This window comes from Chrysochloris asiatica, unplaced genomic scaffold, assembly GCF_000296735.1.
Source record: "Chrysochloris asiatica unplaced genomic scaffold, ChrAsi1.0 scaffold00078, whole genome shotgun sequence".
NCBI lineage: Eukaryota > Metazoa > Chordata > Mammalia > Afrosoricida > Chrysochloridae > Chrysochloris > Chrysochloris asiatica.
This window is the reverse complement of record NW_006408596.1, coordinates 3,113,836-3,136,249: the sequence shown is the minus strand read 5'-3', so window position 1 is coordinate 3,136,249 and position 22,414 is coordinate 3,113,836. Positions and strand designations below refer to the sequence as shown.

Here is a 22,414-nt window from a genome sequence, read left to right as displayed (position 1 = left end):
GGAGTTCCTGGCGCTGTCCCCGAGCGGGGGCCAGGGTCGCGACGCACAACTAGAGCCTGGGGCGCTGCCGGCCCCGGAGGCCGCACTGGCGGCGGCGGCGCTGCTCCCCCGCTCGGTGCAGCTGCCGTCCGGCGCTTGCGCACTGGGCCCAGCGCGCGGCGGCACAGGCTTTGTGTGTGTATGTGTGTGTGAGTGTGTGAGTGCGTGTGTGAGTGTCTGTGTGAGTGAGCCGAGAGCGAGCGAGTGTGGCCGCCGCGGAGCGGGAGCAGGACCCGGCGGCGCGGCCCCAGTCTCCGTCTCCGCCAGCACCATGTCGGGCAGGTCGGTTCGAGCCGAAACCAGGAGCCGGGCCAAAGATGATATCAAGAGGGTCATGGCGGCTATCGAGAAAGTGCGCAAATGGTGAGCAGAGGCGCCTCTTTGCCGGGTGCCGCGGCCGCACAAATCCCGGACGCCCGGTCCCCGCGTGCCCGCCCGCGCCCCTCGCCCTCCCGTGGGCCCGGAGTTGGCGCGGGCGGGCCGGGTCACCTGCGCCAGCGGGGGCCACGGCCGTTGCCCAGGTGCGCTCACCCGGCGCCCACCTGGCGCGGTGGCGGCGGTGGCCCGGAGGCAGCGGGCGCATGGGGCGGCGGGACCCGCGGCGGCCCCGGCACGGCGTGCGGCCGGGAGGGGACTCGGGGCCGGCCCAGAAGCCATTTCGTTTTGTGCAAGTCACATGAAAGCGGCTTCCCGCGCGCCGGGCCGTGATGCCGGCGGAGCGGAGAGCGCGAGCTCCATTGTGCAGCCTCCGAGCGGGCCGCGTCTCCTCCCCGCGCGCCCCGGGCGGCGAGCGCTGGGCCGGCCCGGCGCCCTGCGCGCCGGCCTCCGCCGCCTCTCGCACCCACCTCCCAGGCCCAGCGTCCTCGAGTCTTCGGAGTTTGCAGAGCGCCGGCCGTTTAAATTTAGCGCTTTGGGCTGCCTGGAGAGAGGGCTCTTGGCGAGGAAGAAAGATGGGGGCGAGTGCCGGGAGGAAGCGCTGGCCGCGGGACGACCCAGGTGCCGGACGTCCACTCCCACCGCCTACCCACACTGGGAGCGGGGCTCGGGTCCGACAGGCAGCGAATCGGGGGGCAGAAATCGCTCCTGAGCCGCGCCTGCCTTTCCAGAAACAAGCTTGTGTTTTGTAAAGAGAGCTCTTGTTTTTGTTCTCTGCGTGGGGGCGGGGGAGGGTGTTAAGAGGTATATTTAGGGGTCGGGGTGAGAGGTTTTCAAGCTCAAATGCGCTCCTGGCTGGCGTGGCCTCCTAATCCGTGCGTCTGGAGCCCTCCCTGGCCTCCGCGGGTCTCAGTCGGATCCGCCCCAGGCCAGGCCCGAGGATGAGCAGATTCCGGTCGGGGCAGACTTTTGGAGAACTCCGGGCTCCCGGGTTTCAACTTTATAATTTTTTTTTTCCCACGGCTTCACCAGGGTCCCAGAGAGAGAGGAGCTGCGGACACGCTGTCCACGAGTGTCAGCGCCCACGGGCTTGTCCTGCTCCTTTATTTAAAGCCCTAAAGCTGAGCAGGCCCCGTGGCAGGGCATCTTTATGTTTCAGGGTATCATTTCTGGAGTTGCTCCTTCGTCTCTAAAAACCACGGGGGACATGGGAGGGGTGCGAGCCTGTGAGTCCAGCGGTGTCACAAGTTCGCTGTCCTTTCTGAGTCAAACCCAACAATAAAAAAAAAAAGCCAGAGGAAAATCAATAAAGTCCACGTGCTCCAGGGCCTCCTATGGAAAGAGCTGTCTGCGGATGGCCGGATGCCCGGCCGTGGGCTGGGTTTGGCTCCAACGGGACAAAGAATTTTCAGAACCGTGAGAAGGGAGCCTTTTCAAAGTTGAGAACCGAGTCGCCAGTGCCTCTAGAGCGCCCCTAGCCTATGGGGGGCGCCCAGTGGCCGGAATGAAGCCATTTAAAAATGGCAGAAACAGCTGCAGGCTAAATACACACATGCGAAACCCAGCCTTTCTGGAAACCCCCTCTCCTGTGGAATTCTCAGGTGGGAAGGCAGAGTTGTCCCCGTGCACCAAAAGAACTGGTGTCTAGGCCTGAGCGCCTGTAACCACTCCAGGGGCTAGGACACAGTCGGCCTCTCTCTGCTTTGAGCTTGGGAGGCGTGGTTGTGCTCCTGCTGCAGAGGGGAAGCCTGGCTAAGGCCCCCACACCCTGACAGCTGCTCCTGCAGGCCCACCAGCTGCTCCCCACAGAGGGCAGATGGAGAGCTGGGCTTTCCACCCCCCAACGGGCCCCAGAGCCAGCCTGCCCGGAGGTCTGCACAGGACAGACAGCTTGGCTTGGGTTTGGGTGGGGAAGGTTTCCTTCCCTCCTTTAAAGGCCTCAGGCCGCTCCTTTGCTTTGACCTTGCCTTACAACTTCTCTAAATCCAAATCTAAATCCATTGCCAATGAGTTAATTCTGACTCTTTAGCAACTGTGTGGGGCAGAATAGAACTGCTCCATAGGGTTCCTGAGGCTGTAAATGTTTACGGAAGCAGACTGTCAGATCTTTCTCCCTCAGAGCCTCTGGTGGGTTTGAACCACTGATCCTTAGGTTAGCAGTCCAATGCTTAGCCCACAGTGCCACCAGGCCTCCTAGAACTTCTCAAAAAGAGGGTAGTAAATGAAGACAGAATTCACTCAAGTCTCCATTTTCCCTCGCACCTCTAACGCTGTGCGCCATAAGGGTCTTAACTGGCTGATGTTTGGGCAGTAGATGGCCAGTCCTTCTGAATCATCTTTGGGTAGACTTGAACTTACAACATTTGGGTTATGAATCAAGCCTGTTGGTTATTTTCACCACCCAATTTGGAGTCCTGGTGTGGCGCTGTGGATTAATGCGCCAGACTGCAAAGCCGTTTGAACTGCAAGGTTGGCGGTTCAATTTCATCAGCTGCTCCTTGGAAACCCTATACAGGGTCGCTATGGGTCGGAACCAACTCCACGGCACTTAACAACATCAACAACAACAATGTTGATAGTTGTCCTTGAGCTGATTCTGACTCCGGGCAGTGCAGTGTGCAGAGTTGAACTGTTCTGTACGTTTTTCAAGGTTGGGACATTTTGGAAGCACATCACCGGGCCTATTTGATGAGATGTTTCCGGGTGAGTTGTATCCACCAACCTTTCACATAGGAGTAGAAATACTCATTAACTGGTGTTGTTAAGTAAGCTAAACAGAAGTCTTGCTGATGTATATTTTTTACCCTTCTAACCAACAAACAAAAAATTATATATGTTTGTGTGTATATATATATATTAGACTGATTTCCTGGGTTTAATAGCTGTGTCTCCCCTAAACTGTGCTTCTAGAATGGGCCTTCCAATCAGCAGTTGAAATTTTGGGTTGTTTATTAACTGTGTGGCGGTGAACCATGCATTTCACCATGTCTGGGACTTTGGGCTGCCAAATTTAGCAAGTAAAAATACAGGCCGCCCAGTTACATTTGAATTTCAGATCAACTTTATTTTTTTTAAGTCAAAGTATGTCCCATGCAGTATTTGGGGCATACTTATGCTTAAAAAAAAAAAAAAGTCATCCATTGTTGATCTGGAATTCAAATTTACCTATATGTTCTATGTTTTAACTAGAGAATGGAAGATAACTGAGAAGAAATCTCACCCTTGATTTATGGGTTTGGGTGGGATTTCTCCTCAGTCTCAGTGACCCCTATGACCGCCAACTCCTGGAAGAAGTCCGCAGTCGTGTCCTCCTCTGCGGACTTGTGGGCCATTCCCTTTTTTGTCTGGCGCCCCAGCAAAGTCAGTGGTGGCCATGAGGCAGTCAGAAAATGGCGGAAGGAAAAACAAAATGGTGGTCAGCCCACAACCTCCTTTTGGGAAACTAGGCCAGGATTCTGAGTTGTTTGACAGGAGGCAAAGGCTCCACCTTAGGCCCGGGACCCCCAGGCACTAGATCTGATGGTCCCTCAGGGACCTGCTGTGAGGACAAAGGCCTTCCCCCAAACAACTTCCCAGCTGTCCCTGGGAGAGGAGAGATTTGATCGAGCCTTGGGCCTCACCTGAGTTCTTTGGATTCTAGTCAAAGGGACGCCCCTGCCAGGCCGAGGGAGGTCAAGCAGGCTTGGGCTTAGTTGGTTTGAGGTGAGCCACAGATCAGGCCTTGTTAGGGGACAAGGACGAGCCCTGGAGGTGACTTAGAACTGAGGGAGTAAATCAGCAGGGTCATTTGAGGTGGTGCTACGGGATAAGCACTGGACTGCTGCTAACAGCAAGGTCAGCAGTTCAAAGCCACCAGCTGATCCTTGGAAACAACAACTTGGAGAAAGGGGGCGGCGGTACCAAAATGGTCTCCCTGGCTAGCCCTTGGACCTGATGTTGGAAACTGGTCTTGTCTGGAAAATCCGGGAAGGGTTTGTGTAGCTTGTATAGGAGTCCGTGCTGGAGGAGTTTTGGGTGCATGCAGTTTATATTGGAGCCCATGTTGGGGAGGAGCTTTGGGCCTGTATTCCTGTAGCTAGGCCCTCATTTAGTCTCTTGTCTCAGGAGCTCGAGTCTAATGGGGGAAGAGAGAGGTAATAATGTCTGGTGGGCTGCGAGGCCCCTTTGGGGGAAGGGGGCAAGGCTCCCCCGGGGGGCAGTTTTATGGGAAGTTGGTAAGGCTGATTGCAGCCTGGTGGGGAGGAATCTGGCTCTATGCCAGGGGCCCACCCCATGCTCTCAGTGGGGGATCTAAGGGAGCTGCAGGCGCTACCTCAGGGACTATCTTTCCCTGAGCATTAGGTCAGATCTGTGAACTTTTCAAGAGAAGCCAGGAATGTGGATTTTTATGTGGAGTCTGATTTTTTTTTTTTTTTAATTGTCAACAATTCTGCTATTTTAAAAAGTTCTGTTCAAGTTTAAAAGAAAAACAAAACAAAAAGTGACTGTGGACTGCTTATTTAGCCTGTGGTGTGAGGTCACGCTCTCCTGCCTGGGTTTGGGGGTAGTGGGAAACCTCAGCTGCTCCACTGGGTCCCCGTGGTGTTGCCTGGCACTATGCCAGGCACGCTGAGCGCCCTTAGCTGCCCCCCTCTCGGGCAGGGACTTGCACTTGAGCCCCACGGCCCCCCCACATCTCTCAGGGTGGCTACTGGCCAGGCTTGGTCTAGAGCTCAGGTCCAGAGCCACCTCACTACCAGCATTTGGAAATGCAGATTAAAAAATGGTTTTTAATCTCTGGGTGACTTTGGGCACTGTGCAGGAGGGGTTGCCAACTAAGACAAAGGGAGAGCCTGGCTTTGTCCCCCACTGCCCTGCAGTGGCCTAAAAACTCCCTGGACACCCATGGAAGCTGAAAACATTAACCCAGGTCCACACATAGCCCAAGAAACCCGGCTCTCAAGCACACTTCCTACCCTGAGAGGTGTCCTGTGGATTGTAAACCAGTTCCTTTTTTCTCGTGTTTTTTTTTTTTGAAAACAAAATCTACCTTTGACTTAAGGAGCTCTGGTAGCGTAATGGTTACAAATCGGGCTGTGAACCTCAAGGTCAGCAGTTCGAAACTGCCAGCTGTTCTGCGGGAGAAAGATGAGGCCTTCTGCTCCTGTAAAGATTTACAGCCTCGGAAACCCTGTACGGGGTCTCTATGAGATGGAACCGACTCCAGGGTACATAACAACAACAACCTTTGACTTACTGTGACGTAGCCTGTTGACATGTTGACAGGGCTTCTGACTGTGGCCATTTTGGAATTCTAACAATTTCTGCTCTGTCCAGCTTCCCGTCGCTAATTGTTCTGTGGAATGGGTTCTTAGTTGTCATAGGAGACAGAATAGTCTGATAGTATCAAAGGTGGATGTTGGCACAGTCCAACAGTCTGGTTCTGCTCCTGGTTCTGCCACTTCTGGCTGTGTGAGCACACGCATGTGGCCCGACCTCTCTGGGCCTCTCATTACTCTAGATGTAACCTGGCTAACAGAGTGTTGGTAACCTCTGTGGAAGGGTGTGTGGGGATTACATGGAAACGAAGCATTGGTGCAAACCCTGCCCCTGGTCGGAGGTGGCTTTACTGGTCAGTGAGGCTGTTACTAGAAGGTGCTTGTCCTTTGATGATTCGAAGTGGCAATGGTGAGAGATGTCTTGGAGGTAGAAGCCACACTAATGGGGAGGGAGGCGGGGAAAGGCTGCTTCTAAAAGCAGTGCAGCACCAAGGATTTGAATACTGATTTGAGAAAATTTCACTTCCCTGTGCCTCAGTTTCTCTTGATGTCCAACCAAGAAAATGACTCGTCCACTTCCTGTCAAGCAAGATGATGTCAACAGTAGAGGATATGCATACACAGGGCTTATGGAGTTCCTGTGTGTGCAAACAGTTAAGTGCTCGCTACTAACCAAAAGTTTGGAGGTTTGAGTTCCCTCAGAGATGCCTCGCAAGAAAGGCCTGGCTGTATGTTTCCAAAAGATTGCAGCCGTTGAAAAGGGGCCCAGTTCTATCTAACCGGAAACACATGAGGTTGTCATGAGTTGAAGTCTACTCAACAGCATCAGGTCTGTGGTGTCTTGTTTGTGTACAGAGCTCAGAAATGGTCATTGTTGTCGTCACATTGATACCTGGCTCATAGGGGTCCCTGTGACTGGAGGGTTTTCTAAGCTCTCATCTCTCCAGGAGCAGATCACCAGGTCTTTATGTTGAATTGCTGCTTCGGGGCTTCAAACCATCCACAAGGGCTCCTGTTGAGATGATATGCCTCCTATCATAAGAAAAGCCAGGCCCTAGCTTCCTCCACCTGGACGGTGTAGGTACCTGAGTGGGCAGAGGAGGTTTTTTAGGGGGGAGGTGTCTGTGGTTGGGGTTGGCTGATTTTGAGTAGTGTGTTTGTGCACCTTGAACCCTCTGTGGTAAAAGGGTGTGAGAACCACACACCACAGAGAGCGAGCCATGATCGAGGCCAGAGGAAGTTCCACATAGCCCTCAAGTTGGGGTGCCAGAGGCGCAGGTGTCATAGAATTTGCTGAGGTCCCTCTGCCAGGTGTGTGTCCATTGTGGGACCCTCTAGTTGACATGTTTCCCCAACAAGCCAGCCATAGGTAACTGGTGACCTCCCACGACACCTGAGGCTTCAGGGTCTCATGAAGAACATAGCTTTCTTTCCAAGTGGGAGATGGACCTGCTAGAGTATCTGGCAGGAAGTGACCTGCCTTGGAGATGGATCAAGGACCGAAGTTTGGCTCAGACACAGTCACCTGGAGCGGGAATAGAGGTGTCATCATTTCTTGTTCCCCACAGCTGTAAGTCTTCTCTAAACCTGCCTGGAGCGGTGGGTGGGGCCGCCTGCAGAAAGGAGCCAGTGAGCCAGTGGCAGGGACATGGATTGTCCTGCCGCCCAGGTCTCAGCAGGCTGTCCTTCCCTTTCACAGTTACTCAGTGGGCACTGAAACCACTGAGCACCCAGCTCAAACCCCACCTTGTGCCCGCTATGGCTGCCTTAAGGGAGGCTTGCCCAGGAGAGCTGGTGGTCACAGACGCTCATCTGCTCCAGCTTCTCCTCACCTGACCTCAGGAGCCTGGCCGGGAGGACAGGACAAGCTGCTGTGTGGCCTTGTTGGGGAACCTCCACACTCAGCTCAGATGTCCTGGGACACAGGGTGGCTCCAAGCAGCTGTTGGTGAGCAGGTTGAGGCCCCTGGCCCGAATTGTCTTCATCCACAGAAATGATCACTGTGGCAGATCCCTTGGGTGCTGTGGGTGCATCTTCACATGACTTGCTTATGGCCTCACGATGCAGGCCACGTTGTTGTAGTTTAACAGATGGGGAAACTGAGGCATATGTTGGTGATTCAACTTGTGAGAGGGTTCCCAGCTCATAAGCGGCAGAACTGGGGTTCAAACCTACCCCGTGTGGTTCTGGAGCAGGCTCCTGACCTGGACCAGCCACCCACATCACAGCTGTCCCAAGGGAGTGTGGCCTGTGCCCCTCACCCCACCCCATAATGGGCTCTTCCTTGTCCTCCACAGGGAGAAGAAGTGGGTGACGGTGGGTGATACATCCCTACGAATCTACAAGTGGGTCCCTGTGACGGAGCCCAAGGTTGATGAGGTGAGTGTGTGGGTGGCCCCTGTGTGTGGGGGGGTTCTCTGCCTGTCACCATGGGACCCTGGAACTGGAGCCAGCTGGGAAGCAGAAGAACCTAAGTTAGGGTCCCCCACCCATGTCCTCAGTACATCCAGTGAGTTTGACTGGGAGAGGTGGGTAGTGAGGTCTCTTCTGGACTGAGCAGCTTTCAGTTTGCCAGTAGGAATCACTCGTAGTACAGAGATGTCTCCCCCCAGTCCCAGGTTTTGGGGAAGCATGGTGGTCCCCTTCCCCGTCCTTGTAGCTCCCATCCTAGACAGCACCATTTTTAGTGACCTTGTTGAATTTATTCCTGCATTATCTCACATGCTCATAATCGAGTCTTAGCAAATGGGAAACAGGCTCAGAGAGGTAAAGCCGTTCCCCAGAGGTACACAGTGAGGGTCAGAGCCGAGCTCAGGCTGTCCAGCTCCATAACACATGCATTTTCAGCCTCTGTTAGTGGGAGCTACTGGTGATGGGATGGCCCCTGGAGTGAAGGTCCTATAGGGATCCCAGACTGCTATGGGCTTAAGGCGCCCCAGGAGGGCTGGTTTCATCCTGACCATGACCACTAGAGGGAGCTCCACTAGTTTACTGGCGGCCACACATTACAGGTTTTCAATCTCGTGGGGCCAATCCTGTGACTCGAAAACATGCCAAGTCAGCTCCTCTCATTTTCGGTCAAACCCCAGAGCAGTCCTACCCAGAACTAGCCCTCCTCTGTAGACTGCCTTTCCCATTCACCCAGACTGAGTCTACACGGCTCTAGTCACCAGCTGTGGTCAGTGTAGTCATGAACAGTGGGTATCCTGGACACTAGGGATTGTCTTCCTCCCTTTCTCCTGTGCCCTGCCCCACGAGTGTGCTCACAACTGGATGTTTCTTGCTCCTTATGGTCTAGCCCAGCCTCATAGAAGCTGCTCTCTGAGGTCTTGGCCCCATCCCCGCTTGTGGGCTCTTTCGAAGGCGCGTCTGACTCCTGCCCATTGCTGCGCTTTGCACATGATTAGGTGCCGCATGAAAGCGCATTCATTTGGGAAGATGTGGGCCCTGCTCTCAAGGAATTTATAATCTCGTTGAGGGAAGATAATTATAGAATAACATGAAACAGACATCAGGGAAGTGCCAAATGGAATCAAGGACAGGCTGCTTTGGCTAGGCTGAGAGCAGGAATCCAATACAATGGACTACCCCCTGATTAATCTGTGCCCATTGATGGGTGGTCCCACTTTGTCAGTGCTATGGAGATGGAATGTGGGGCTCCTGGGATTTCTGAGAAAGGACAAAGGCAGTGCTGCAGCATCAGAGGTATGCCTTCGCTCTTCCCTGTCTACCACACTCTCTTCCCCATCTCTCTATCCCTGGAGGGTGACAGTTCCCTTCTGAAGCCATGGCGGCTGGGTGAACCCCTAAAACTTGCCCTGAGATAATCTATAAACCTTAAATCAGAAACCTCCCCCCAAAGTCTTCTTAAAACCTAACAATTATATAGCTTAATGGTAAGGAATATCTGCCCTGAGCAGTGTGCTCCATTCAGAACTGTCTATTTAGGATCAAAACGACAACAGCAACTCGGAGAGATTCGAACCTGAGGGAGACAGTGAGTTAGTGTTAACGGGGAGGATGAGAATGGAGAAACTGTTTAATTGGTGTTTTGCTGTGTATATTCTTAAAAATATTTTTTTTAAGTTCACTCTTGTGCTGGACTCAGCATCCCGTCTCCTGGGAATCTTAATAAAATGCATATTCCCAGATCCTGCCCCGAACCTCCGATTCTGAATCTCTGGTCCTTGGCCAGGAACCTGTGATATGCTAGGAGACCTGGTGTGGCGCTGTGGGTTCATGCACTTGACTGCAATGTCAGTTTGAACTGCAAGGTTGGCAGTTGAAGCTCACCAGTCACTACTTGGAAATCCCATACAGGGTCGCTAGGGGTCGGAACTGACTCGATGGCGCATAACAACAACAATGCTATGTTAAGTGCTGTTGAGTCACTTCTGACTCTTAGCGACCTGTGTAGGGTTTCCAAGGAGCCGCTGGTGATTTGAACCACCGACCGTATGGTTCCCAGTCCAGTGCTGACCCTGCAGAGTCACACCCGGCGTCTGTGTTTTAACAAACACACTCCTCCATAACGGGGAGCCCTGCTGTGGTGCTCTAGGGCCAGCAATAGACCAACCGCAAGTCAGCATCGACTCACTGGTGCATAACAACAACAACAACAACAACAACGCTTAATGACACAGATTCCTGGTGTGGCACTGTAGGACCAGCACTTGACTGCAGACCACAAAACCACCAACAGCTCCTTGGAAAGCCTGTACAGGGGCACTATGAGTAGGACTCGAGCACTTAACGACATGGTTAAGCTTTCTGTTTTCAGAACTCTTGAAGACTTCTTTCTTTTAAACAGATAAAACGGGTTATAAAATTCAAATGTTACTTAAAAAACATTTAAATTAATGTAATTCACATACCAGAAAATTCCCCCTTTTATGAGGGTACAATTCCATAATGTTTCATTATAATTCAGTTGTGCAACCCCTCACTGCTGTTAACTTTAGAACCAGTTTCATCACCCCAAAAGAAACCTTGTCCCTGTTTGCAGTCACCCCCTTTTCTCTCCTTTCCCATTCCGCTCCCAGCCCCTGGTGACCAGTTACCTACTTTCTGTCTTCAGGGATGTGTGTACTCCTCAGGTATTACATTTTTTACTGTGCATCTTTGTATGAAAGATGCCTACTTCTACTGTGGGTTCCGTAGTCCATTGCAGTGACCACACAGAATTCAGACACTAGACTCAGTTAGGGGCTTTATTAGAAAAGTGAACAGATAGCAGGGTTAGAAAATGCCCAAGGCACAGTTGTTCCAGTCAGCTGCTGCTCAGTGCCCACAGGACACCCCACCCCACCCCACCATAAGCCTCCGTGGGAAGACACTTGACTGTACCTCCGTGGGTCAGCAAACTTAGCTCCTCAACTTATGTGCCTTGAGATACCCCACTCCACAAGCAAGATCCCTGCCCAAAGTCACTCAACTCTACTTGCCCCTTGGGCTGAGAAACCCACCACTCTGCCTGGTTCTCTGCTTCTTGGTTCTGCTGCTGCTTGGCTGCCACTCTTCCAGTGTCCCAGAATTCTGTCTCTGGGTCGAGGAGGTTCGATCTCAGGGTCCCAAGGACATGATTCACTTCTTTGATGGTAATGAGATTTCCCCTCCTGTTTCTGAGCTGGCTCGTGTTAAACTCATGCTGGAGTTTCACGTTTTTACCATCGCAGTGAACCTGCTAATATCCACAGCTGAATGATGTCATCTCATCAGTATCTTCTCACCTCCCCTTACCTAGTTCCAACAGGACTGATACGTTGTTTGTTTGGTAAGAGTTACAGAGTAACTGCGGCTAGAGGAGTCATCAGATAATTCATCATTATACCACACCCCCGTACCCACTCCTTTCCCCCCTCCCCCCACCCTCCAGTTCCCTTCCTTGGAGGGTAGGCAGTGTTACCTGTTTTTATTTATCCTTCCAGAAAGTGTTCGTGCACATGGGCAGACAGACACAGACAGACAGGCATAGGGATCACAGATAGATAACACACAGACATCACAAGTACATATTTCATCTTTTCCTTTACTGCTAATGGTATTCCAAGGTGCTGTGGCGGTACTGTAGGATAAATAAACCGTGGACTGCTGACTGCAAGGTCAGTAGTTCAAACCCACCAGCTGCTCCGCAGGAGAAAGATGAAGCTTTCAGCTCTTGTGAAGATTTACAGCCTCGGAAATGCTATGCAGAATTGGTATGAGTCAGAATTGATGCAGTGGCAGTGGGTAATGGTATTTTAGTCACCTGTTCTGTGCCTTTCTTTAACGCATCTGGAGATTGTTGTTGTTACGTACCCCTGAGTTGGTTCTGACTCATAGCCACCCTGTACAGGGTTTCCTAGAAGCAACTGGTGGGTTTCAACTGCCAGCTTGTGGTTAGTATTCCAGTGTTTATCTTACAGCACCACACCAGGACTCCACATCTGGAGACAGATGTTTTAATATTTTGGCAGAGCACGCATGTTAGTACAGGAAGAGGTACCTTATTTTTTGGATCTGTTGTATCACATGACATTGAGTCGATAGATGGATAGACTGTAATTTACCTACTGAGCCTTTTACCGATGGACAAGTTAGGTTATTTCCAACTTGAACATTCTATTCTTGCTGTAACAACTAGAACCATTTCCAAAAAGTTAAGGGGCCCCCCTCATCCCTCCCTACTCCCTGGAGTTCCCCTCTGTCTAGTCTTCCTATTAGAAGCTAGAAGTTCACTGTTCACATTGAAAGAAACACAGCCCAGGGATTCGGGGAACCGGGTGATGTGGCTTCTGTGTATCCTTACACAGCTGGCACTGTACCTGCTCCAGGTGACCAGGTGGCCTTTTCCCCAACCCTCTACCTTGGGGAAAAGGAAATTCCCATAGCTAGTGCGTTTGTGCACCTGCCAGGGTGGTTCCCCAAATTGAGTTGGGTCCTCTCCCAGAACAGCCCCTTGCTCCTCTCCTCTGTGGGCCCTTTGACCCCAAAGCAGGTGAGGCTCAAAGCATGACCCTTTTGGGACACACAGACCAAGGCAGCTGCTGGAGGTCCAACGTGAGTCCCTAAACACTGCTCCCAGCTGCTCACACACCCACGGTTCTGTGACTGGGTTTCTGCTTTGTCTTCTTCTGCAGAAAAACAAGAGCAAGAAGAAGGGCAAAGACGAGAAGTGTGGCTCAGAGGTGACCACTCCAGAGAACAGCTCTTCCCCAGGGATGATGGACATGCACGGTGAGCTCCCGTGGGTGCTGGCCAGCGCTGTGTTTGCTCAGCCTTCTTGGCTATGGCTTTGTTGTACTAGCAGGTTGGTTCACATTCCAGACAAGGGGTAGGAGGCCTGGGCAGGACCAGGTCTTACTGCCAAGGAGTAGGTTCAGCTAGCAAGAGTAGGAGCCAAGAAAGTAGCCTGTGCCCAGCCCAAGACCCTCTCCCCACCTGTGGGGAGGTTTCTGAGTGCCCAGGACATTGTGTTTGGTCTAGGTTTTATATTACGAATCGGGCTGTGAACCACAAGGTCAGCAGTTCGAAACTACCAGCTGCTCTGCGGGAGAACGATGAGGCTTTCTGCTTCTGTAAAGATTTACAGCCTCGGAAACCCTGTACAGGGTCGCTGTGGGTCGGAACCGACTCGACGGAACTTAACAACAACATACTTAAAAAAGTTTCTGATACCTTTCTTTATCTTTTCATTCAGTATTTCCATGAACTTTCTGAAGCTGCCTCACTGGCTTCACAGAGCATGTCAACTAGGTGCCTTGGAATTGAGCCTGACCCATGGCGCCCCCTTGTGTATCAGAGTGGAACTGTGCTCCCTAGGGCTGTTTTTATTTATTTATTATTTTTATGTTTTCCAGAAACAGTGTGTTTTTGGTAAAAGTGTACACAGCAAATTCAGTTCCCATTTAACAATTGGTGCCCAAATTGTTCAGACATATTGACTCCCTTTTCACACACTTGTTATTAATTCCTTTCTGTGTGTTTCCGGGGGGGAGGGGGGAAGCTGGTGGCACAGTGGGTTAAGCATTTGGGCTGATAACCACAAGTCGATGGTTCAAATCCACTAGCAGCTCTGTGGGAAAAAGATGAGGCTGTCTGCTCCCTCAAAAATGTAGTCTCTGAAATCCTAAAGAGCAGTTCTCCTCTGTCCTGTGGGGTCACCGTGAGCCAGAATCAATTTGATGACTATAGGTTTTTGGAGATGTTTTGCTTCCACTAATCTCATTTCCCTGTTACCCTCTCCTTTCTTTTTTGCTTTAGTGTAGTATATAGACAATTTAGTCTCATACGGGTGATTGTTTTAATCCATAGAGTTTAATGGCTGCTTTTGGGAACGAAACCAGCTGGCCTTTCTTCCAAGGTGCCTCTGGGTGGACTTGAACTTCCCACCTTTTGGGTGGCAACAGAGTGCAGTAACCATTTGCACCACCCCAGACCTTTTTGTACATTTGCTATATTGTCCGTAACGTATAAGCCGTCGTATTTTCCATTGCCTATTTTGCTGTGGCTGCTGGGAAGTTCCAAACCAGATTTCTGACTCCGCCTTAATTCTTCTCAGCACCTGAGATCTGTCTGTCCACATTAACAGCTGTCCTAGTCCACGTGTGTATCCAGTGACCCACAGACCAAGTCCAGGCCGAGGACATGTTCCAGCCAGTCTGTGGTGGTTCAGACATGGTGGTGTTTATGTTTCTTGTTAAGGAATGACCAGATCCTAAGTGTGCACCTCCACAAACCGGTCACCAGCTGATCACACCAGCACCCAGATCAAGACATAGACGTCCCCAATCTCCAGGGGACCCACTCCTAGTTGTCCCCACCCCCCATGGAAAGTCACCACCTACCTGCCTTCTAAGCTGGCAGATTCAAGCCTGAGGTCTGTTAGACTTGAGGGCATTCCCGATGTCTGTAAACGAGATACTCTACGTTTCTGCTTCCTTTGTGAAAGTAGGCCTGTTAGCCCTGGGCCTCACCTCCAGGCAGCAGCCCACAGCTGTGAGCAGATGTGCCCTGGGTGGAGACGTACTCTCCAGCCTCCCCCTTCTCATTTCTGTCACCTGCCTGGTCGGCTGGCATGAGAGGTGGCAGCTCTTGTTTTTTTCCCTCTCTTGATCCCAATTTCAGTGTCTTTGTCCTTTTGCAATTGTTGTTTGTTTTTTTGCAGTTGTTTTTGTGACATACGGAGTCCCTCTGTGTTATAGAATGGGACTGAGCCATAGGGGTTCCTGGCTGTGAGCTTTAACGGAAGAAAATTGCCAGGTCCTTTCTTCCACAGCACCACTGGATGGGTTTGAATCATCAACCAAAGTAAATAAAAGAGGATTGGTGCTTTGCTTGCATTTTGCATGGCTGCACCCAGGGCTGTGTTGTTCTGGGAAAGGGGGATCAGCAGATGCCCACAGCAGCAGCCCACATGGGCTTGTCTAAATGAACAGCCGGCTTCATGGGCAGGAGTGACCCTTGGTGCTGGACTGGCCTTGGAATAACACACCATCAAGGTTTTGCTGGTGGTTAATCTAGTTTGAAGGAGCTCTGGTAGCGTAGCAGTTACGAATCGGGCTGCTAACCTCGAGATCAGAAGTTCAAAACTATCAGCTGTTCCGCAGGAGAAACATGAGGCTTTCTGCTCCCGTAAAGATTTACAGCCTTGGAAACCCTGTGCAGGGTCACAGTGAGTCAGAACCGACTCCGCGGTACTTAACAACAACAGTCTAGTTTGAGAAGCATCGTGGGAATTCATTTCCAGGTGTGTAACATTTCATGTCCCAGGTATGTGGCCCGGGACATGAGCCATGTCGTGACGTTGCTCAGCTTCCCCACTTCTCTTGGGGGGAGGCAGTGACCCCGATCATGATCAAATCCTAGAGCTGCAGGTGAGGCGTAGGGCAGAGGTCAAGTGTCTTTAAGGTGAGTTGATCGATACATGAGAACAGTTAGGTATGGTTCATATCTAATGTCAATTCATCAGATGTTTGTCTTAGTATATAGTGTACCTTTCTATGCAAGAAAAGTTGTAAAGAATATTCCCAGATACACTAGAACACCTTTGATACAAACATACCCCAGACCAAACCCACTACCACTGAGTCAATTCCCCCAATGGCCCCATAGAACAGAGTAGAACTTCCCCATAGAGTTTCCAAGGCTGTATACATCTCTACGGAAGCAGATGAGGACATCTTTCTCCTGAGGATCAGTTGGTGGATTTGAATTTCTAAACTTTTGGTTAGCAGCTGAGTGTTCTAACCACTGTAGCACTAGAGCTCTTCACATAATAATATAGTAATGATAATAATAATGCTTTGCTTTTGCATCATGAAGCAGTGCCGGGTTGTTATTACAAACCTTTGTATGGTATCTCAGATTTTTCATGCAACAGGCTTTGTAGGTGTAGGTTTGTAATTATGGATTGTACGTAGGCTGTTTGTAACCCAGGGACCGTGCCTGAAGCATGAAGCGAATGACTTAAAACTTGGGAGTTTGTGCCAGGGTGTCCCACCATGTTGATTCTTTCAGAGGGCTCTGAGGGAGTATCTGTTTCTGCCTCTCTCCTAGCTTCTGTCACCCCAAATGTTCTTGGTTTGTGGAGGCACTTTCACATGGTACCCTTGCTTTGTCTCCGTATCTTGTCTCCTCTTTCATAAGGACCCCGGTAATAGGGAATTAGGGCCGCTGTACTCCACCCAGTACGGCCTGATGGTAACCTTACTGAGGACTTCTTCAGAGACCCTATTTCCAAACAGGCTTCCGTTCACAGGTACAGGGCCTGTGACTTCTACCTAGTCTTACGAAGACACAGTTCAGTCTGTAACACGATCCAGAACGTTGAGCCTCTGTTCTCTGCTGGACATCTTATACACGTATGTGTGCAAATGTACACACAAACTGCACACGCATATCTTAGCCTAGAAAAGTTTTGATTTTCTTGAAAACTGGATCACGAGCACACACACCTTTTTCCTTTCTAGATCCAGAATTCACAAGAGGCTACTTTTATATAACCAGCGCCCCAGAGTCTACTTAAAATAAGATCCAGTTTACTCACATGTGGCTGAGTGACACCCCCTTGGCAGGCTGAGGTAGAGGAAAGCTTGGTGGGGTTCAGAGTGGGGCAGAGCAGCCTGAGCCAGTGGGCTTTGGTCTCTGGGCCTCAGTTGTCTCTCTCCTCTGTAAAGTAAGGAGATTAATAGCACCAACCCAGTAAGTGTAGGGGAAGATGACCAGAAGTGTCTGCAAATGTTTTTTGTTTTGTTTTTTTTCTTTTTAAAGCTTTCTATTATGAATTGAGTGAAGACTCACAGAGCTGATCAGTTTTCCATTCTACAACTCATACACGTTTTGCTTCATGTCATTGACTGTAATGCCCAGTGTAATATCACACTTGCTGCTGCCTACCTGTGTTTCCTGTTTTCCATGCCTCCTCCTTTCCTTACCCTTCTGATCTCTGTCCTGGGGAAATGCTGCCTGTTTCCTCTCAAATTATTGATCATTTCAAGGAATACAGACCTCTCTAGTGTTGGTAATTTTATAGACCTGTCTATGGTTTGTCTGAAAATTGAGCCACAAAGGTGACATCATTTCTATACCTCAAGGCTGACCAAGGGCCATAGTGTTGGGGTTCCACCAGTCTCTTATCTCACCACTAAACCTGGCCTTTTTTTTTTTTTGAGTTTTGTTCCACTTTTTTCCCCACTCTATCCAGGACCTTTCTGAGTAGTTAGCAGTGATAGCCAGGCACCATCTAGTTCTACTGGTCTCAAGGATGTGTCTGCAAATGTTCTTGCTCAGTACCTGGCCCACCATTGGAGTCAATACTGCTAAGACCCTGGTTCAGACTGCTGACCTCCAGAACTGTGCGGCAATCAATTTATGTTTCTCCAAGCTACCTAGTTTATTGCTCCAGCAGCCTTAGGACACTAATTGTTGTTGTTAAGTACCGTGGAGTCAGTTCTGACTCATAGTGACCCTGCACACTAGTATAGGGTCCATTATGAGAGACTCGGTCCTTAGTGTCCTAAGGTTCCTGGGACAGCAGATCACAAGCTAGGTTGTCTGGAGACTTGAAGTCCTGGTGTGAGGCTATCAGCACTGGTCTGCTGACCACAGGTCTGCACTTCAAACACACCAGCCACTCCTTAGAAGCCCTATACAGGATTACTATGAGTCGAAACCGACTTGATGGCACTTAATTACAAACAATAACATGGGATCCCGGGTTCGATTCCAGCTGAAATGTGCCGTATATGCAGCCACCCCCGTCTGTCAGTGGAGGCTGCTTGTGTGTTGCTGGGATGCTGAACAGGTTGCAGCAGAGCCTCAGACTAAGACAGAGGAAGAAGGAAGGCCTGATGGTCTACTTTTGGGAAGCAGCCGCCGAAAGTCTTGTGGGCCACAACAGATCGCAGGACCGGGCTGTGCTTTGCTGTGTTGTACATGAGGTCATCGGGGCTCTCGGGCCAACTTGATGGCCACTACCAACAGGAAATGAGGATCTAGTCATGAATGTGGCACCACAGTTACCAAGTTGACCACCCACGTGTAGCCTGGTAAACTGGCATGCAGTAATTACTTAGGACATGCTTGCCAGTGTCTTTGTCACACCCAGTTTTACCAAAAAGGTCATGATCCCAGCATCTACAGGCAACTATGAGTCTCTGAACCCATGCAAGAGGACCCAGGTCAAAGGCACATGTGCCCCGACCAGCTAGCTCTGTGTGAAAAGACAAACTGGATTGCTGTTACCAATACCCAGTTTACACTCTTCCTTTTTTTTTGCTTCTTCTTCTTCTATTTAGTGTGAAGAATTCCAAACATGCCGAACAATGAAGAGAAGAGTATAATGAGCCCCCATCTGCCCACTGCCTAGGTTTTGCTGACCTTCCTGCCACACTAGTTCACCTGTTTTCTAAATGTGTGACATTTTTTAACAAGGCCCATGCATATTTAGTTCTTAGGTAGCTTCAGTTTCAGGGTATCTTCAATAGTCTGTCTTTCCCTTCCCCTTCCCTCTTTGTAATTTAATCTAGGTTTGTATTGATATTAGTTTGTTGAAGAGACTGAACTGATTGGCCTGTAGAACATCCTACCTTCTGTGGTAATGTGTTGCTCTCTCCCATTCATTTCTTGTCCTGAGGAAGTCTCTGTCTCAAGGCTTGATGAGGTTCCGGTGAAGTGTTTGTGGCATTCTTGTTGCCTCATAACCAGGTACTTAAGATGTCAGGTTTCCCTACCCAGAATGCTGCCTTAAGTGTTCTCTGAAGATTTGGGGCCCAGGAGGCCACTTTCAGCCCATAGCCACCCTTCATACTCAAGCTTTCAGCCAAACAATAGATAGGCATGTAAGATGAACAGTAACACCAGGGAGGTACACACACCTTATAACAGTCAGCCATATGAGATCATAAAGACAGCATTGTCTGGGAAGAAAGTTCAGAAAAGGGAGGAAAGAAGGATGAAGAGAAAAGGGAGACACAAGCAAGTGGGAAGAGTGCTGTTACATGGTAGGATTGCAGTCAATGACATGATACAAAATGTGTATGAATTGTTGAATAGAAAACCAATTTGCTTTGTAGACTTTTACCTAAATCACAATAAAAGTTTAAAAAAAAAAAAAAATGCCACTGTCTCTAACCGGCTGCCTCCAAACATAGGATGGCTGCATTGAGCTCTCCTCATGAGCCACAAGGGAGAGGTTAGACCAGTTCCTAGAATCCTCTGCCTCACAGGATGTGTGAGGCCCTGGCTGCAGTCAGCTCAGAAGTCTCAGGAATGGGAAATACCCAGACCCCTCCAAGGAGAGCTTCTGGTGCTGCGGCTCGGCTCGGAAGCCGAGTGCCCCGCCCGCCTTTCTGCAGCCCATGGTTTCACCGGTGCTTCTCTCTCCCCATGTAGATGACAACAGCAACCAGAGTTCCATAGCAGATGCCTCCCCCATCAAACAGGAAAACAGCAGCAACTCCAGCCCTGCTCCAGAGCCCACCTCGGCCGTGCCCGGCGATGGTGCCGAAACCAAGGCGGATGAGGCCCAGGCCGATGGGAAGGAGCACCCCGGGGCCGAAGGTATGTGCCCCTCCAGGGCGGGCCTTAACCTGGCCTCCTTTCACCCCGAGGCTTGGCCAGTCACTTCCACCCATGGCCCTGTGCCGGCCCCAGTAAGGTGACTGACTATAGGAGAAAGCTCATGTTCTCATGGGGGCCGTTCCTGTAGTCCAGTATCTGGAAAATGAATGCTGTGGAGTTTTAAAGATGGGGAAGGAGGATGGGGGGGGTCTGCTGAGTACGGAATTAATTGCACTTTAAGTAGGGTGGTCAGAGAAGGTGACATTGGAACAAACAAGGCTAAAATGAGAGAGCGAACCATGTGGCTATGTGGGAGGAGAGAATTCTGGGCAGATAGATGTGCTGGGCTGGGGAAGGGTGAATGAATGACTCAAAGAGGCAGATGAGGTTGGGAGCGTGAGGAGCTTATAAGGCCACGGCAAGGCCCTAGGCTTCTGTGCTGAGATGGTGCCACTGGGGCTTGAGGGGCAGGATCTGAGGGATCGCTGTGGTACTTGTGATTGAGAAGAGACAGTAGAGGGTTATAGGGGAAGTGAGGAGCTCAGTGCTGGGAGGCTGCTGCGTACTGTTGTCCCCGTGAGAGAGGAGGGCCCCTTGAGCTGAGACGGGAGCAGAGGAGCTATTGAGAAGTGGTCAGACTCTGTGTGTGTGTTATGCATGCATTCTGAGGTCTCTAGACTATTGGAGCCCCGGTGGCACAGTGGGTAAGTGTTCGGCTGCTAATCAAAAGGTCGGCAGTTCAAACCCACCAGCCTCTCCTCAGGAGAAAGATGAGACAGTGGCTTTTGTCGAGATTTCCAGCTCCTGAAACTATGGAGCAGCTCTGCTCTGCCCAGTAAGATCGCTGAGTCAGAATCATCTCAACGGTGATGGGTCCGGTTTTTGATTTAAACTCTTTTAAATGAAAAATTTCAAATATGCAGAAAAGCTAAAAGAATAGTTTAATATCCTTCTGTATACCCATCAGCTGGATTCATCAATATTGCTTTGTTAAAAAAAAAAAATTTTTTTTTTTTTTCTGGACTCATTTGAATGTAAATTTTAGACGGCATAATGTGATACCCTGTACCTTTTACAAATAGAGATATACTCAACTATACATGCCACCGGCACAACTAAGAAAATGTATGCTAACTCCCATTTGTCTGGAGCGCAGATGTGTTGTGTGGATAGAGGGGAGGGTGTGTTTGCACAGATTATCCATGGGCTGTGCGCACCTGAAGGACATCATTGGGTCACTGAGAAACGTTCCAGAGCCGTCAGCTTTGTCCAGGGCTCAGTTGAATGTAACATCTGAAGCTCACGGGCCAGGGGAGGGTTCGAAGCTGAGGATATTAGTTTGATGTGTCATTGTGCTACCTACTGTGCTGGGGAGAGGCACTCAGCCCAAATTAGGGGTGCTAGTGTTCAGAGAGCAAGTCCACCTCACACTCCGTCCGATCTTCTCCCATACACATCTCGCCTCCCGTCCTGCACAGAGCTCTGTCTCTCTGCGGAGGGCCATTCAGTTTCCAGTGTTTTTTATTTTATGCCCTCCATCCTTGTACACAAGTTTCTGCATCTTTGCACAGGCATGGGTGGACCCAGGGACGTGGTCCTGGAAGCAGAGGGTGCATGCCTTGCGATGTTAGTTGATCCTGCCACATTGTCTGCTATGGAGGCTGTTGGCAGGATGACTGTCAGCTTGTACTGAATTTTTCAGCCTTGGTTTGGGCTGCATCATTGTTTGCTGCGGAGTTGCTTTGTCGTATGTATTATAGGATGTTGAGCTGCTTCCCAGGCCTCCTCTCAGCTCTTGCCTTTGTCCACAACGCCACCTCTCGCGTTCGATCCAGTGCCCTGTACCTGTACAGCCACCTTACACAGTGGAAACTGGGAAGCCTGATGGGCAGGCTGTCGCTGTTGGCCACTGTAAGGGACACTAGATAAGAGCTCATGCCTGTCTTCACCCTCCTCCCTGAGGGGCCTGGACAGGCATTTCCTCATTTACAAACTGCCTCCTTTGTCCAGCTGTTGCAGCAGTAGAAGAGGCAGGAAAGTTAACTCAGCCAATCCTGGCTCCTGGGACGGGGTTCCTGGGAGCAAGCAGGGTGAGGCCTTCTCAAGCTGACTGCGGAGGCCACGCCTTCTACATCACAGCTGCTTTCTCCCCTCACCTCTCGCTGCCCCTGGTCTCAGTTCTCACACGTTAGGGGTCTGAGTCTCCTTTGGCTAAAAGGACAGACAAAGCTCAGTCACAGGACCTAATGCTTCGGCTGAATGTTGCCATAGTCCCCACACTGGTCACTGTCATCCCCTATCCCAAGGTCCAGGCGCCACCAGTCTTCAGTCAGCTGTCCAGGACTCAACACCCCACATGGGTGCCCAGCTCAGGCAGGGCTGGTGGGCTGCCCAAGCCCATGTGGGAAGGAATGGGAGCCAGCTGACCTGGTCTTGAACTTGTTTACTGTGGAATCAGTTCAGAGGGTGACATCATGTCCGAGTTCCCAGGACTAAATTTAGGCCTCAGGAAAGTCGTTTTCCCTGGGTGTGTTCCAGTGCCCTAGCGACAAGCGAGCTCTGTGGGCTCACAGCCCTGTTTCCAGCTAGTTCTCAGCCAACTCGGGCTCAGCCTGGAACAGCGAGGGTCTGCTCTCGGGCCGTCAGCACCTTCAGGCCCTCGTCTGCATCTCCTGACTCTCTCTCTGCTTTGCAGACAGTAT

General features: G+C 50.7%; 1 protein-coding gene across 1 annotated transcript in view; it reads left to right on the top strand.

Annotated features, from left to right (window-relative positions):
* Positions 1-226: 226 nt before the first annotated feature.
* The window catches only part of BCL7A (B-cell CLL/lymphoma 7A), a 36,313-nt gene continuing 14,125 nt past the window's right edge, over positions 227-22,414 (top strand). The window contains exons 1-4 of the mRNA XM_006865392.1: positions 227-402; positions 7,970-8,051; positions 12,791-12,887; positions 19,545-19,712. Of these exons, the coding sequence (XP_006865454.1) occupies positions 311-402; positions 7,970-8,051; positions 12,791-12,887; positions 19,545-19,712 (439 nt within the window). The 5' untranslated portion in view covers positions 227-310. The remainder of the gene's footprint in view (positions 403-7,969; positions 8,052-12,790; positions 12,888-19,544; positions 19,713-22,414) is intronic.